At 42.4% G+C, this 15,162-nt stretch overlaps 1 protein-coding gene across 2 annotated transcripts; it reads right to left on the bottom strand.

The window, feature by feature from the left end:
- Nucleotides 1-705: 705 nt before the first annotated feature.
- TM2D3 (TM2 domain containing 3) lies at nt 706-13,141 on the bottom strand. 2 transcript variants are annotated; one of them, XM_047086731.1, is made up of 6 exons: nt 13,024-13,141; nt 12,492-12,584; nt 10,756-10,913; nt 5,219-5,393; nt 3,205-3,280; nt 706-1,029 (listed from the first exon to the last, which is right to left on the bottom strand). In XM_047086731.1, the coding sequence occupies exons 1-6, from the start codon at nt 13,112-13,114 to the stop codon at nt 864-866; spliced, it is 759 nt and encodes a 252-aa protein (XP_046942687.1). In that variant the 5' UTR covers nt 13,115-13,141; the 3' UTR covers nt 706-863. The 2 variants fall into 2 exon arrangements, with proteins under 2 accessions (XP_046942687.1, XP_046942688.1); XM_047086732.1 differs by lacking the exon at nt 12,492-12,584.
- Between the last annotated feature and the right edge of the window lie 2,021 nt (nt 13,142-15,162).

Below are 15,162 nucleotides of genomic sequence, written 5' to 3'. Positions count from 1 at the left end.
AATACTCAGATACTCAAGTTTGAAAGGAAAAAATGCTAAGAATTTTTTAATGTTTCAAAGGAAACCTTGAATAAAATGCATTTGCAATAACTTTTTCTTTCCACTAAAGGGTCTACAAACAGATTTATAAAGACTCGAAAACACTTTTTAACACTTCCACTGTGTCAATAAACCAGCCAATTATGAATATATCTGTTGAAATGGAGTAAGGCTCTGGAAAATAAGTATTTTACCTCAACAACAGTTGTTATGATTACTTAAGATTGTATCTTAATACAGAAAACAGTTCTACATGCTTCTTAAAGTAACTTGTAATTATTTTAATTTTTTGGTGCTCTTGCAAATACGTGACTAACAAAATTCAAACCACAGCAACTACACGTAAGAGTTCTGTGGTTTACTTCAAGCATCTGTATATAAAGAACCAAACTACATAGATAGACACTGCAAAACTTATAGGTGAAGTTTAGGTTAGACAACTTTATTAGCTAAAGAACAAAAACACGTTCCACTTTGTGCAATCACAGCTGAAAAAGCTTTTCAAGGAGATCCAAGGATGTATGGACTTAAACAATCTGAAACTAAAGTCATAGAAATTCAGTAGATTCTCAATCACTGCATTTGTTCTAGTTTAAGTCAGTTTAAATTTTTTCATAGAAAAAAACAGATTTCAGGCAAGTAAAAACAAATTCCAGATAAACATGGTACGGTGTTTTTTTTTTTTTTATTATTTTACCTTTATCAAGGCAGGCAAAGTACAGATGCTGTACATTAAAAACATACAAATACATTACTCACAGCACATCAACTCCTACAGGCAAAGAGACTGGGAAGCACTGCTCCTCTGAAGCTCGGAGCCGCAGCTAAATGTACAAGGAGCCATCTGCTGGTCCCACGTAGCCAACGCCAATCAGCAAGACGTCTATCAGCGTCCATATCCCCAGGCCGCCGAAGCTGAAGAGCTTGCCAAGGCCTTCCCGCCACTGACCCAGGTAGAAACGGTCAGCGCCAAACCCCCCGAGGGTGATGCTGCAACAGCAAACAGGAAGGGGGTCCATCAGCCATACCCCCCAGGGTAGCTCAAAAATGGCACAGAGTCGCACTTGTAAAAGGGCCTCAAATGATCACAACCCCTGATGAGAACACAAACATACAACGTCAAATAATCGTGGGCCAGAAGACTGTTTTAATGTCAAAAGTAGGGGCGCCTGGGTGGCTCAATCGGTTAAACATCTGACAGCAGCTCACTAAGGTCATGATCTCGTGGTCCAGGAGTTCGAGCCCCACGTTGGGCTCTATGCTGACAGCTCAGAGCCTGAAGCCTGCTTTGGATTCTGTATCTCCCTCTCTCTCTGCCCCTCCCTGCTCGCGGGTGCATGTGCACTCTCTCTCAAAATAATAAACATTAAAAGAATTTTTAAAAAAGCCAAAAAGTAAAAAAATTTTTAGCTATACTGAATCTGAAGTTCATCTTCTGAAGAAAAGTAATCTGTCTCATTGCTTTTTCATCTAGAAAATGGCATATCCAGAACAAAGCAGGGAGCCAGTCCAACAGGAAGTACACGGACAGAGTCAGGAGGTGGTGTCGTCATGAAGCAGCCCAACGCCTCCTGACTGTCCCAGATCAAGTCGCCTGAGCTCTGTCACTCATCTCCAAGCAATGAGTGTCGAGAATAAGTGACTTTAAGATTCCTCCAAATTCTAAGATCTAATGCTATTCAGACAACTTCTCGTTGTACTTCTTTTAAATGTTTCATCATGGAAAATTTCAAGCCATGTAAGAGTAAGAAGAGAAGAGAGCAGTACCCAGGACCCAGCTCCAACAATTCTCAGCATGTGGTCAACCCCGTTTCACCCATACTCCCACCCCCCCAACCCCCCCATCCCCCCAACCCCCCCCACCCCCCCGCATTGGAGTACTTTGAGGTAAACCCTGGACATTCTCCCATTCAGGGAATATTCTGAAAGAAATGATGCTGAGCTCTGAGCAGAAAACTATTCTTACATTTTAAAAGTCAAGCTGTTAAATGTACCATGGTAATTTAAGATGTTAACAATCTTGGGGCAACCAGTTGAGAGGGGGACAGGAACAATCACTGTAACTTTTCTGGAAGTCTGAAGTCATTCCAAAATAAAACATTTACTTAAATAAAAAGTCAGTTGTCAGTTTTCATTTGAACCACTGCTGACAAAGACCCTGGCCAGTTAACAAATCTCGTTTTTGTTGTACCTAATTTTCTATTTTGGACTTTTACTTTCCAGCTGTGACTTCCTGCCAGGCAGGATCTGGTCTCTCCTCAGCCCAAACTCTAAAGCAGTAGTTCTCACAAAGCAAGGGGCTTTGCTAAGGGGCAACTTAGCAGTATCTAGAGACACAGGAGTGCTACTGGCATCTAGTAGGTGGAGTTCAGAGATGCTAACCATCCTACTGTGCACAGGACGGTGCCACAACAAAGAATTATGTGGCCCGAAAGTCAACAGTGATGAGGGTCAGAAACCTAGCCCACATCACACAGGCCACAGGGTCTCAAGCTTTAATGCTAAACCTTCAACTGTAGGTGCCTCGACTTTTAATTAGTGAATTGTTTAACCAGCATCCCACCTGCCTTCCCACTGAGGGAAAGAATTGGTACAATTTTTTTCCCCCAAAGCTGTTGAAAAGTTTAACAAATTCAAGCACATTTTAATGTTAAAATTGTAAGTCCATGCTTATCTCTGGATGGTGGAATTATAGGTGATTTTTAGTGTTTTATTTGGTCATTTTCAATTTTTCCAGTTTTACTAAAAACCGAGTACTGGGTAGGTATCAGTTTTTATAATAAAGGAGGAAATTACTAAAAATTAACGCTATGAATCATAAACCTATCCATCCGAAATAGCATATAGCATTTTTGCTGAATCACAATACATTCAGGATGGGGAAACCATGACTGGTTCTAATAATCCATAATAATGATTCGGTAAGTCATCTCAAAAAGTATGCAGGCATCCTGGGAGAAAGGCTAACATCCTGCCATTAAATTCCATAAAGGGACTGGTCTGATCATCTCACTAACCCCATGCAGCTTCATTTCCTAGGCCTAGCCAACAAATGTGAAAGAATCTGAGTGAAGGAGGAACTCGGCTGAGTTCAATGTATGGAAGATTCCACTGATCCCAATGGAACCCAAATGGCACCCTCAACTTACCAGTAGCCACACTTACCTCAGAGCCAGAGCAGTAGACCACTTATAACCTCCAGTCCAGTTGCAGTATAGCATTTTTGGAAAAGTACGGTTACCTTAAAAAAAGGGAAAATACTCTACATTAGAAACATGGGTAAACAAATACTCTTACACAGAGACTAATGGCCTTGTAATGTGAAACCTAAAAATCAACTCTTTATGGTAATTAAAGTTTGCTACGGTCAATGGTAGAAAGAAAGTCCTTACCATCTCTAAGCATACATTTAATATTTAATCAGAGAAGGAAGGATTACAGTTTGAAGTATGTGAAACGCCCTACCAGCTATCAAGGCTTCAGCGAAGTTTAGGGTCAGACAGTGTGGTACTGAAACAGACAAATCAAGCAATGGGAAAAGGAGAGAGCCCAGTGTCCCCGCCCCCTCCCCGACACACACACACACACACACACACACACACACACACACACACTCTTCCTGTGGGAGACAGGGCACACGCAGACTGGCCTAGACACTCGGGAGACAACTGGCTATCCACATGGGGAGAAAAGTAAACCAGCATCTACTTCACACCACATTCCCAACACCAGTTCCAGGTGGATTACAGACCTATATGTGAAAGGCCAAACTTCCAACTTTCAGAAGAAAATATAGGAAAAAAAAGGACTAACTATGAAAGGCTAATAACTTCAACTAACTAAAATTTTCAAGTTCTAAAAAAAAAAGTCAAGTCAAGTTCTATTCAAAAGACACACACACACACACACACAAAGTGGAAAAACTAAAAATCTGGGAAAGGATTTTAGGAACACCAAAAGGTTATTATCCAAAATATAAAAGAATTTCCAGAAATTTTTAAGAAAAAGACAAAACTTATGAACAGTAAGTACTGGAGAACATGTCGATTAAGAATAGTTATGTACCAGGGCATCTGGCTGGCTCAGTGGGTTAAGCATTTGAGTCTTGATTTCGGCTCAGGTCATGATCTCAAGGTTCATGGGTTCAAGCTGAGCCCCTGTCAGGCTCTGCGCTGACAGCACAGACTCTGCTTGGGATTCTCTCTCCCTCTCTCTCTGCCCCTCCTTTGCCCTCTCTCTCAAAATAAATACATAAACTTAAAAAAAAAAAAAAGGAACAGTTATGTACCAATAGTGGGAATGTAAATTGTTAAAACCATTTTGGAAAACAGTACATGCTAGAGAGTATATGCTACACAAACTCATGCACACCTGCAACCAGGAGAGGATACGTACAAACACTTTAAAAGCACCACAATCTGTGAGAGCAAAAAACTGTAAATAATCCAAATACACAGGAGAATGGATAAACTATGATACAATTTCACAGTGGATATTATACAGAAGAAAATAAATAGATAAGACACATGGATGAATCTTAGAGACATGATGCTGAGAGGAAAAAAGAAAGTACAAGAAGATCATAAACAGACTATTATTTTACAAAAGTCTAAAACATGCATCATTGAATAATATATCATACTATATTTTGTTATATACAAGTGACAGAACTATACAAAATGTAAAGCAAAGGAAGTGGGATGATGATGAAAAGAAAATTCACCAGGGCAGTCACCTCTTGAAAGAAGGTAGGGCACTGGGTACAGGAAAAGCACTCAGGTAGTTTCAGTGGCATCAGACTGTTTTAGTTGTTAATTTGGGTGAAATGCTATTACTATACATCAGGCTTTATACCTTACACATTTTTTTCTTGTTTGCTGAAATATTACATTTTAAAAGATAAGAGAATTACAAGTTTTCTAGGTTTTTTTTTAGTTCATTGACATACGATTTCTCAGTTGACATACGATGCTGTATCAGTAATTCAACAACGATCTGTTAAGCTGTTCTCACCACAAGCGTAGCTACCGTCTGTCGCCACTGAGTTTATTAGTGAGGCTTGGCGTAACTAATAAATGTTTCTGATTAGACAACTGAATTGTCTAATTGCTAATTAAAGTTCCACATGCAAGCTTAAAGGAAAGTTTTCTGCTCACGAACTTCGCTGAACCCCACTTACCCAAGCAGTGAATGTGGTCCCGCACCGTGCAGTTGGCAGTGTAGCGTTGCCGAGGACAGGACACGGTCATGCAGCTGGTGGAGTTGGAACACTCATAATCGGTTTCTGGAAGCTGCCAGCAAAACCTGCAAGTCATGTTGATGACGAAGTTCTTTTGGGATTTGAAGTCTTGATCCTAGATGCCCAAGGACGTAGAATGAATCAATCATCATATAGCAGTTAATATGCCAATAAAAATACAAGGCACAAAGCTTCTAAAAGACTTCTCCTCCTGGTAGAAAGTGCAGAAAAACAGGTACAAACCAATATGTGTGCAAAACAAATGTATATGGTATGATCCTATAGTCATGAAAATACACACCCCAAAATATATACCTAAGGGAAAAAAATCTACATAAAGTTACATCAAAATAACAACAGTCATTCCAGGATGGTAAGATTATTTTACCACTTTCACTTGTATAATTTTTCATAATGAGCATGTGTACTTTTGTAATACAACAAAAAGGGGGGGTGTATTTTATCAAGCCAGAGTCACAGAGAGCTGGAAGGATGGATGAGTACATCTGTGTAGATGTGTAGAACCCATGTTCCCCAACTCCAGTCCGATGCTCCCAGGAGTACAACACAGATTGGCTACCGAGTCTCAAATCAAGTCTCAAATCTCCACTATGGCCCAGTACCACAGGGCTGTTACCACTGCTCACATCTCTACTGGGTAAGCACTCAACTCAGAACCACACTCAACAAAGGTTCACTGTTGGTGCTAAGCTTTTAAGACCAGAGGGTTTTTCACTTTGATTTTAAAAAAATCATTATTTTGTTTTCTGCTTGTAAGAGTAGGACATGCACTATGTGTGTTGCACATTTGGAACTTACAAGAAAAAACCTGTAACCTCCCCAGAGTGAACCACTTTTAATCCTTCCTTATTTCTTCTGGTAATATAGATTTATGTAAGTGCAATTATACTGAAATCATTTTGTATCCTTTTCCCCCCACTTGACATTACACTGCAATATATAATTTCCAAAATCATTTTTAAATGGTCAATCACCTCTGGAGGTATCAATTTATTAATTTTTTTCATCAACGCAAAACTGCTTTTGTGAATAGCATCCAAAACTGGTAAGGCACCACTTGACTTAGACAATATTGTTTTATGTATCTAGTGATACAGTGATAACACATGCTTATCAACTGTTATTTATATTTATTTATTTTTAATACTATTTTTGACAGAGAGTGAGCAGGGGAGGGGCAGAGAGAGAGGGAGCCCACAGAATCCAAAGCAGGCTCTAGGCTCTGGACTGTCAGCACAGAGCCTGATGCGGGGCTCGAATTCTCGAACTCTGAGACCATGACCTGAACCAAAGTCAGACGCCTAACTAACTGAGCCACCCAGGTGCCCCTTTATCAATTGTTTTTTAAAAACTAGGCAACACATGGGGGCGTTTGGGTGGCTCAGTTGGTTAGGCGTCTGACTTCAGCTCAGGTCATGATCTCACAGTTCGTGAGTTTGAGCCCCGCGTTGGCCTTTGTGCTGATAGCTCAGAGCCTGGAGCCTGCTTCAGATTCTGTGTCTCTGTCTCTCTCTGTTCTTCCCCCGCTTGCACTCTTGTCTCTCTCTCTCTCTCTCAAAAATAAATAAAGATTAAAAAAAGAATTAAAAAAAACCCCAACAACTAGGCAATACATGTATGTGGCACAAACTCCCAGACAGGACAGGAGCGAGGAGGAAGCTGGTCCAGCCCAGCCATCAGCAGCCACTGCCCTCTCCAGCAGCAAGTGCTGCTTAGCCTCTGGCCTTCCAGGGAATCTATTCTACGCATGAGCATGTTTATGTCACATATATTTCTTTATTTTTTAAATTTAAGTTTCCACTGATATTTACTTTTCACTTAATTCTGTAGCTATCAGTAAATAGCTCAAGATCTGCTTCATTCTTTTTAGCAGCTGCTATTTATTTCATTTCATAGTGAGTCATAAACAGTTCTCTCTTGGACATTTAGCTTGTTTTAAATCTTCCGTCTAGGTGAACAATGCAGCTAAGAACATCCTCAGGCATATTTATTTGTAACCACATACAGTATCTGTAAGATAAATTTCTAGATAGGGAACTGCGGTCACAAGTTCTATATATCTGTACGTTTCATACATATGACAAGTGCCTACATAAGAGGCTGGCCATCTGCCTACCCACTAACAAGATAGGAGTGTCCCTGGCATCCTCACGAACTCACACTGTTGCTAAGATTTATTACTTTCTTGCCAACCTGGTAAGTTTAAAAACACATGCATTTTTATTGCTTTAATTACAAGGAAAATTAAATAGTTTTTTTCGTGTGTTGAAAGCCCATTTGCCTTTCCTTTCCTATGAACCATCTACTTATGTCCTAATACCATTTTTCTATAGGACTGTCATCTCTTTCTCATTTGCTTTTAGGAAATCTTTTTTTTTTTCTTTTATGTTTATTTTGAGAGAGAGAGCATGTAGGGGAGGAGCAGAGAGAGAGAGGAGAGAGGATTCCAAGCAGGCTCCACACTGTCAGCACTGAGCCCTGATGCAGGGCTTGAACTCAAGAAACTGAGATCACGACCTAAACTGAAATCAAGAGTCAGAAGCTTAACCAACTTGAGCCATCCAGGCATCCCTGGAAATGTTTAATGCATTATTTGTCACCCATGTTAGAAATGGTTTTTTTACTTAGTTTGTCATTGATCTTTTGCCTTTATGCTTTTTTAGGTCATTTTTAGTAGTCGAATGTATCAATTTGTTCTTTTACGGCTCCTAAATTTTACTTCATACTTAGGAAACTATTCCTTTTGAGATGATTAACAAAACAATCTCAAGCTTTCTCTGCTACCTCGTGGTTTCCTTTCATCACCTTAAATCCCTGATCTTTCTGAAGTTTATTTTTAACAAAATAGGGATTCCACTTTTTTCCACACAGTGACCCAGGCATCCCAGCACCGACTGCACCCGCCTGCTCCTCAGGAAAGAACGGACCCCTTCAAAGGCTGATCTATAGGAAAAGTTATCTGTTACCTTTCCCTCTGTGAAACAGCTGTCATTACTAAGAATCCAGAACCCATCAGAAGGAATTATACTGCTTCACATACACTGGCAGACTGATTGCTTCCCCAAGTGATACAAAACTACATTTCTGACAAGCACATTTCCAGCTGACCTCAACTGGCTTGACGGTTGCCATTACAACTGGAACAGGAGGGGTTGGCAGGAGTTGCTGGATTTTTACATTCATTTCTATAAAAGAATCCAGATGAGATTCCCTCAGCCTGGGAGTCCCTAGTCAGTATGCATGGAGAAGGACTAGAAGAGTTAATTTTTTTTCCATTAAGTTCAAAATAAGAGGGGGCAGGAGGCACCTGAGTGCACGCATATGCCAGTGAGAGAAAACAAGGATCTGCAGGTGAAGGTCGTGGATTATTTCTTTCTGAAACAGTAACTCAGTTACCAAGAAGGGACCCTACAGATCTTCATTAACAAACAAGTTAAAAACACATGACTTGTTGTGGACAGCCTGGTGACAGCAGTCCTAAGACTCATGTGTCCAGGTAGTCAATTCGTGTATTTTACCGCTCTCTAGTTTTCAGAACAGACCTAATAAACTCCTTTGGCAGCAGACTTCAAATTCTACACCTGACAACCAGGCAGCTGCAATTTTGTAGGACTCACTATTATTGGCTAATAGAGGAGGCAGGTGATGTGAATTCACCTGGAGAAGAAGAGAAAAAAAATCCCACCCAGCCCTGGTGAGGGCTGTACCAGGCACCATGACCAAGGAGTTCCGAAACTTCCCTAAGCTTTATAATTTCTCTACCTTTGTTATTTTTTGTTATCTGCTGCCATTTTCTACTAAATGAAACCGTTTGTTTTTGGAACATCTAAAGAAGAAAGAAATTGAGAAGTATGTCTTACTCTGTAACCAGTTTTCGGAGATGAAAGTCAAAGCAGCTGAGGCAAACAACAAAGGAGGCTAATTCTGGACAAGTTCCCCTTCTTCAGAGTCTTTCCATTTTTCAGTAAGTAGCTACTATCTGTCAGACCCATGAGACATAAATTTTTTTGTACTTTTTATATTTGATTAGAGTTGTCACACAATGTTACATTAGTGTCCGGTGGAGATAAAAATCTTTAAAGCCTTCAAATAAAGAAGTTTAGCCACACTGTATTTAAGACACAGTAACAAAGACTAATAATTCAAGGGCAGTCATCAAGACTATCTGACTCAATTTTCAAGTGTGCTGACACAGTATACAAAATGGTAACATGTTTATAAAAAAACAAATTCAGACAACGACAGCATAAAATCTCATTTCCCCTATGAAGTGAAGCCTTCCACACTCCCTTTCTGATACTAGACTTCATCAGGAAAATTACAGAAAGAGTCTAGGGGTGGAAGGAACTTTCCAATCTAGCCCTCCACAGATTAAGTTCCAAACAATGGAGTGGGAAGGAACCCTGCTCAAGCGACAAAAATGCTAGAACTGCCAGGTCAAAAGAGATCTGCAAAAGAGGACATAGTATGGAATCCGTTCCTTCCTTCTCAACAAGTTCCCAAAAACAGGGTTCCATGGACACATGTTAGAAAAAGCTGTTCTGGGCCCATCCGCTCATTCATCTTATTTAACAAGAAACAGATTAATAAATACTGCAGCGAGTTACGGCAGGGTCAAGAGTAAAACACTACTTCATTATTCGTTTTTACTCTTCATCTCACCCAGACGCGAGGACTGTCGCCCCAAACAAGGGAGTGTGCAATAATTTACCTGATCCAGTTGTTAAAACTGCAGACACCAGAGTCTCCCTAACCTACTCACATTCAGCGGGTCTGGGGCTGTCTCCAGGAATGATTGTAACAGCAGCCGAAGTCAGGTAGCTCAGAAGCAGGTACCCCTAGAGAACTCTATGGAACACCAACTAGTAGAGCCTTTCTAGGCTCCTTCCTCTCTCTGTCAAAATGTCAGGAGACAGGATATAGGTGTGATGACTGTAACAGGGTCATTTCTAATAGGCCTTTTCTATTTCTGGCTTTCTCTAAGAAGTCTGATAACTGCTCCAATTTAATCTGTCAAAAAATTCCCATCTGGGGGCGCCTGGGTGGCTCAGTCGGTTAAGCATCCGACTTCAGTTCAGGTCATGATCTCGCGGTTCGTGAGTTTGAGCCCCACATCGGGCTCTGTGCTGACAGCTTGGAGCCTGGCGCCTGCTTCGGATTCTGTGTCTCCCTCTCTCTCTCTGCCCCTCCCCCACTCATGTTTGGTTTCTGTCAAAAATAAATAAATAAATATTTAAAAAAATTTGTTTTTAATTGCCATCTGAACCCTGGCAACCAAACCTTCCGTGGCAATGAAAGATTCAGTCTTCTGATCAAGTTGTCTTTGTTCCTAAAATATTACTTGTAGAATGCAGAGCACCTTCTTTCAGGATTTCCCCTACAGTCACGTCTACACTGTACTTATAACTTGAGGTTTACAATGAGTTCATTTAAAAGAATTAAGTTGCAGTACTTACAACACAGGTAACGGAAGGTTTGACTGTGCAGTCAAAAGTGACAGGCTTCCCATAGACACAGGAGTAATTTGTCCTGCATTCTACACAGTCTGCAGGAAGTCTGCTACACAAACCATTACTTGGACACTTCATCACATAAGGTGGGATATCAGTACTTTCTGTGAAAAGTAAGAGAGAAGCTCATTTTCATATAATATTGATCAGAATCCCAGGAGAATACAGTTTCCTAAGGTTAAGGGACACAGGTGCTAGCAATGAACTACTGGGCTGGAATGGAAAATGCACGGAGTTGGGAGTCGGAGACACCTGCAATTCAAGCAAGGTTCTGCCACCAAGCTGTGTGAACTGATGCAACAACAGTTCAACAGCTAAGTAAAAAGGATTTAATTACTGCCCCCACAAATGGGCATGAAAAGCAAAGGTGCTTATGAACATATAATGTATACACAAAGTTAGGTGTAAGTTAGGGCCTTAGAAAAATCTACTCTAACAAGATGAACAATTAAAAGTTTAGCAATGGCAAAGTTTGTTCAAGATCACAGAGGGAGTGACAAAATTGGAACCACAACCCAAACCCGTTTCTAATCCAATATTCTTTTCACCTGAATTCACGAATTTGGTAATTACACCACTGACCCTTTAAGCGAATCAATCAGTACAATAACGGTACCAACTTTGGAAAATGTTCTCCGTCGTTATTCCACACTGGTACTTCAATAAGCCATAATTTGCAGGTAATACGGAAATTTAAGTTTCAGATTACAAAGTTGAACATAGCCCTCTATATTAGTAACTGGTTCACTGGGTTGCAATTTTTCCCCCAGCCAACCTTGCTGGGAGTAAAATATATTTATCAATTAAGAGAGGATCAAATTGCAAGTATTCTTGGGGAGGAAGAGAGGCTTTCAAAAACATCCAAAAGAATAAAAAAAATTTTGTGCTCTATAATTTTAGATTCAAGAATGCTGCTGTCTTGTCGTGATCTTTACATCCAAATAAGAATCAGTAAAACACCTCTGCCAGTTTCAATTCATTGAAATAATGGAACTGTAAAGGGATGACCTATAGAGACAAAGGTTCTGTTAAGCAAAACACACTAATACTCATTTAAAACTGGTCCTACTTAAAGTCACTGAATTATGTGGGCAATTCTACAAATATCATTTTTCTTTTCTTTTATTCGATTATTTTTGGGGCTGGGAATTGGAAACTTAGAAATCACAAAGCCAAAAAGACTTTAGAGGGCCAGGCTAACCTCACCACCCTAAAGATGAGGAAAGTGAATCCTGAAGGGTAAATAATTTGCTCAAACTCCAGTAGTTCAACCAAGCAGACTGAGACTCCAAGTCTTAGTCCCTCTGATCCTTCCATTTCACACATCCTTGGGAGGAACCTTTAATGTCCAACATCAGGAACCGGGTATAAGAAGAAAAAGAAATTTTCTGAAGGGAGAGAAGCATTGGTTGAAGGTGATCTTGATGAACGAGGTGGCAAAATAATAGAGATAGAAATGAGGAATGTGGAACTGGAAAAAGAGATGTGGCTGGAATGTCAAAAGGAATTGCAATATCAAGACAGTCAACAGAATACATTTGGGTAGCTGTCTTTAGTTCACATAACCTAAAATACAATAAAAAGTTCAAAAAAATGGAAAGTGATTTTTATCTTAAAAAGAGGAAGAAATAAACCACTAGATATAAATACACACATTTACTAGAATAGAAAATATCTAGTACCTGCTGCCCTGGGAACTACTGTGAAAGTACGTGTTGGGCCCGGATCCTTTATTGACTGAGCCAGCGGCTGCGACTGCTCTAAATTTAAGGATCCTACAATTAGAGAAACATGTTATCCTGGGATATGAAAACCTTGGTTTGTGTGCTTAAGACGCAAGGTCCACACCAGGCCCGTAACTGCTCAGAAAAACTCACAGCTTGACGACCCAGAAAACTAAACAAAGAAACGCCAAATAGGGTCGACACCTATTTAGATCAATAGGCAACTAGGGAACAAAGCGTTGGTGTCGGGCTCCAGGTCCGCTTCCCCGGCCAACACCCGAGCCCTCTGTCTCCTGCTCGAGGGCTCCCTGGCCCAGCTCGGCGCCTCCGGGGTCCCGGAGCGGAGTGGGCGGCCAGGACCCGCCAGACGGAGCTACAGCGATCAGCCTCCGCCCTTCGCCCTCCGCCCACGGGCCTAGCGCGGACACCTCCCGCCGCTCCCGGGGTACCATTCAGCCGGACCCCGCGTGGACCCCGCCCTTTAACTCACCCCCGCCCGACAAGATGTAGAACTGGGAGAGGAACAACAGCACGCGGCAGAGGCGGAGCAGGACCCCCAGCGGGACGCCCGCCGCCACCATCTCGCCGGTGCGCGCGCACTTCCGGGCCGCGAGGCGGGACTGGGCAGAGGGGCGGGGCGCCGGCGCGTGCGCCGTAGGGGCGTGTGCGAGCGCGGCCTCGGAGAGCCCAAGGCGCAGGCGCGCGGCGGGCGTTGCGTGGGTTCGGCTGGGTCCGGCAGCTGGCGTCTGGCCGGTGCGCGCGGATTTCCGTGTCCCGAGGCGGACTGGGCAGAGGGTTCCCGGGGCTGGGGTGGAGGTGGGGTAAGGTCGCGACGCCTAGAGGTTGTTTGCTTCCCTAGTGTCCCCCATGCCCGCTGGACGAGGCGCTCGCTTCGCCTTCCTTGGCTAGCGACTGGCGAACGTCACCCGGGACCGAAATTCACACCTGAAGTGGCTGCAATCAGAGGCGGGCAAATTTGGGAAGTTGGCCACCATTTATATGGGCTGGCTGTGAGGTTGAAAACTGCTTTGTGCTCGGTACTCTGCGAAGGTTTTGATGACGTGTTTGATTTCATACTGAAAAGGTACTTATTGACAGATGAAGAAACTGTGGCACAAACCCAGTTGGGGAAGTGACCCCCAGGGTGTGACAGGCAGCCCCAAAAGGACCTCCATTCCCTGTGTTGCCGACCTGATCAGTGACCAGCTAGCATCTCTCTCTGGTCAGCTGTTGGTTTCATCACTAGCCAACTCCTTAAAGACATACATTACTTCCAGAAAGTTCCTCAGAGCCTGGGAGAGGACAGTAAGTATACCTGTCAAGTATTCAGGTCCAGAAGCACTGGGACAAGAACCCTGGGATGTGAAAGGAGGGTCCAAAGCATGAGCCCCTCCCTGGTGAAGGCCAACCTTGGGGAGGGGAGCTGCACCCCAGGACTCTGGCTCCCTGCGTGCTCATAAGGCAGACTGTACCTATTTTTGTCACAGCATTCTTTGTCCTGTGTTGCTGACCTGCGTTCCCCTTTTCCACCCACCTGGCAGGAGATTCTTTTGGGGGCCTTCTGACTCCCCATTCCCTCACTAGCCAGTTTGGATGAATGAAAAGAGTATATTGAATGGTGGCTGGCACACAATAAGACCTTAATAAATATTACCCTAAAAATTATATCACACAATATGCACACCTTTTAGCACTATACAGGTTTGATATAAAATGCAGTTTTGTGGGGCGCCTGGGTGGCGCAGTCGGTTACGCGTCCGACTTCAGCCAGGTCACGATCTCGCGGTCCGTGAGTTCGAGCCCCGCGTCGGGCTCTGGGCTGATGGCTCGGAGCCTGGAGCCTGTTTCCGATTCTGTGTCTCCCTCTCTCTCTGCCCCTCCCCCGTTCATGCTCTGTCTCTCTCTGTCCCAAAAATAAATAAACGTTGAAAAAAAAATTTAAAATGCAGTTTTGTTTATTAACTGTTCAGGATGCTAAATAATAAATGTGTTGAGAAGAGAGAGCATGTCTTCAATTTATTTTGAGTTGCACAGCACCTAGCCAAATAAGCACCCAATAAATACTTCTTGATTGGTAGCTAAATTCTCTATTGGCATAAAGCTATTTCAATCCTGTTCTGAGCAGTAAGGTATTCCTCTCAGTTGAAAGCAAAACCCCATTTACATTGTGAAACTGACTAAAGGGAACTGTATTTAAGATGGAGTCAGGAGGCCAGAAGGGCCAGCTCTTATGCCCTACCACTCCTAATGGACTACACACCCAACTGCAAGAGAGGCACCTTGCATTCCCAACAGGAAGAACCTATACTTTGCTACCCCAGCAAGAGGAAGATTTTCTCTTTGCTGCAACAGCCCCGCCAATGAGAAGCTGTCACAACTCACTAAAGAAAAGCTACTACAGTTGAAGCTCCCAGTTTACTCCAATGGACTTTTTGATTATAGCCATCCTTCCCAATTCCGCCTCCCACCTTTGCTCTATAAAAAAACAGCCCTCTCTCCTGTGTATGGTTTTGCCATAGCTAACCTGTCCCAAATTATAATTATCTGGTATTCCCGAAAGAATCCATTTCTGCTGATAAAATAGCTGACAGTTTTGGGGCACCTGGATGACTCAGTCAGTTAAGCGTCC

The sequence above is a fragment of the Lynx rufus genome, unplaced genomic scaffold (assembly GCF_022079265.1).
Source record: "Lynx rufus isolate CCGP_SWC_20201006 ecotype Redwood Valley unplaced genomic scaffold, mLynRuf1.p SCAF_21, whole genome shotgun sequence".
Taxonomy (NCBI): Eukaryota; Metazoa; Chordata; class Mammalia; order Carnivora; family Felidae; genus Lynx; species Lynx rufus.
Note: the sequence above shows the minus strand (reverse complement) of the source record. Positions and strands in the feature narration are given on the sequence as shown.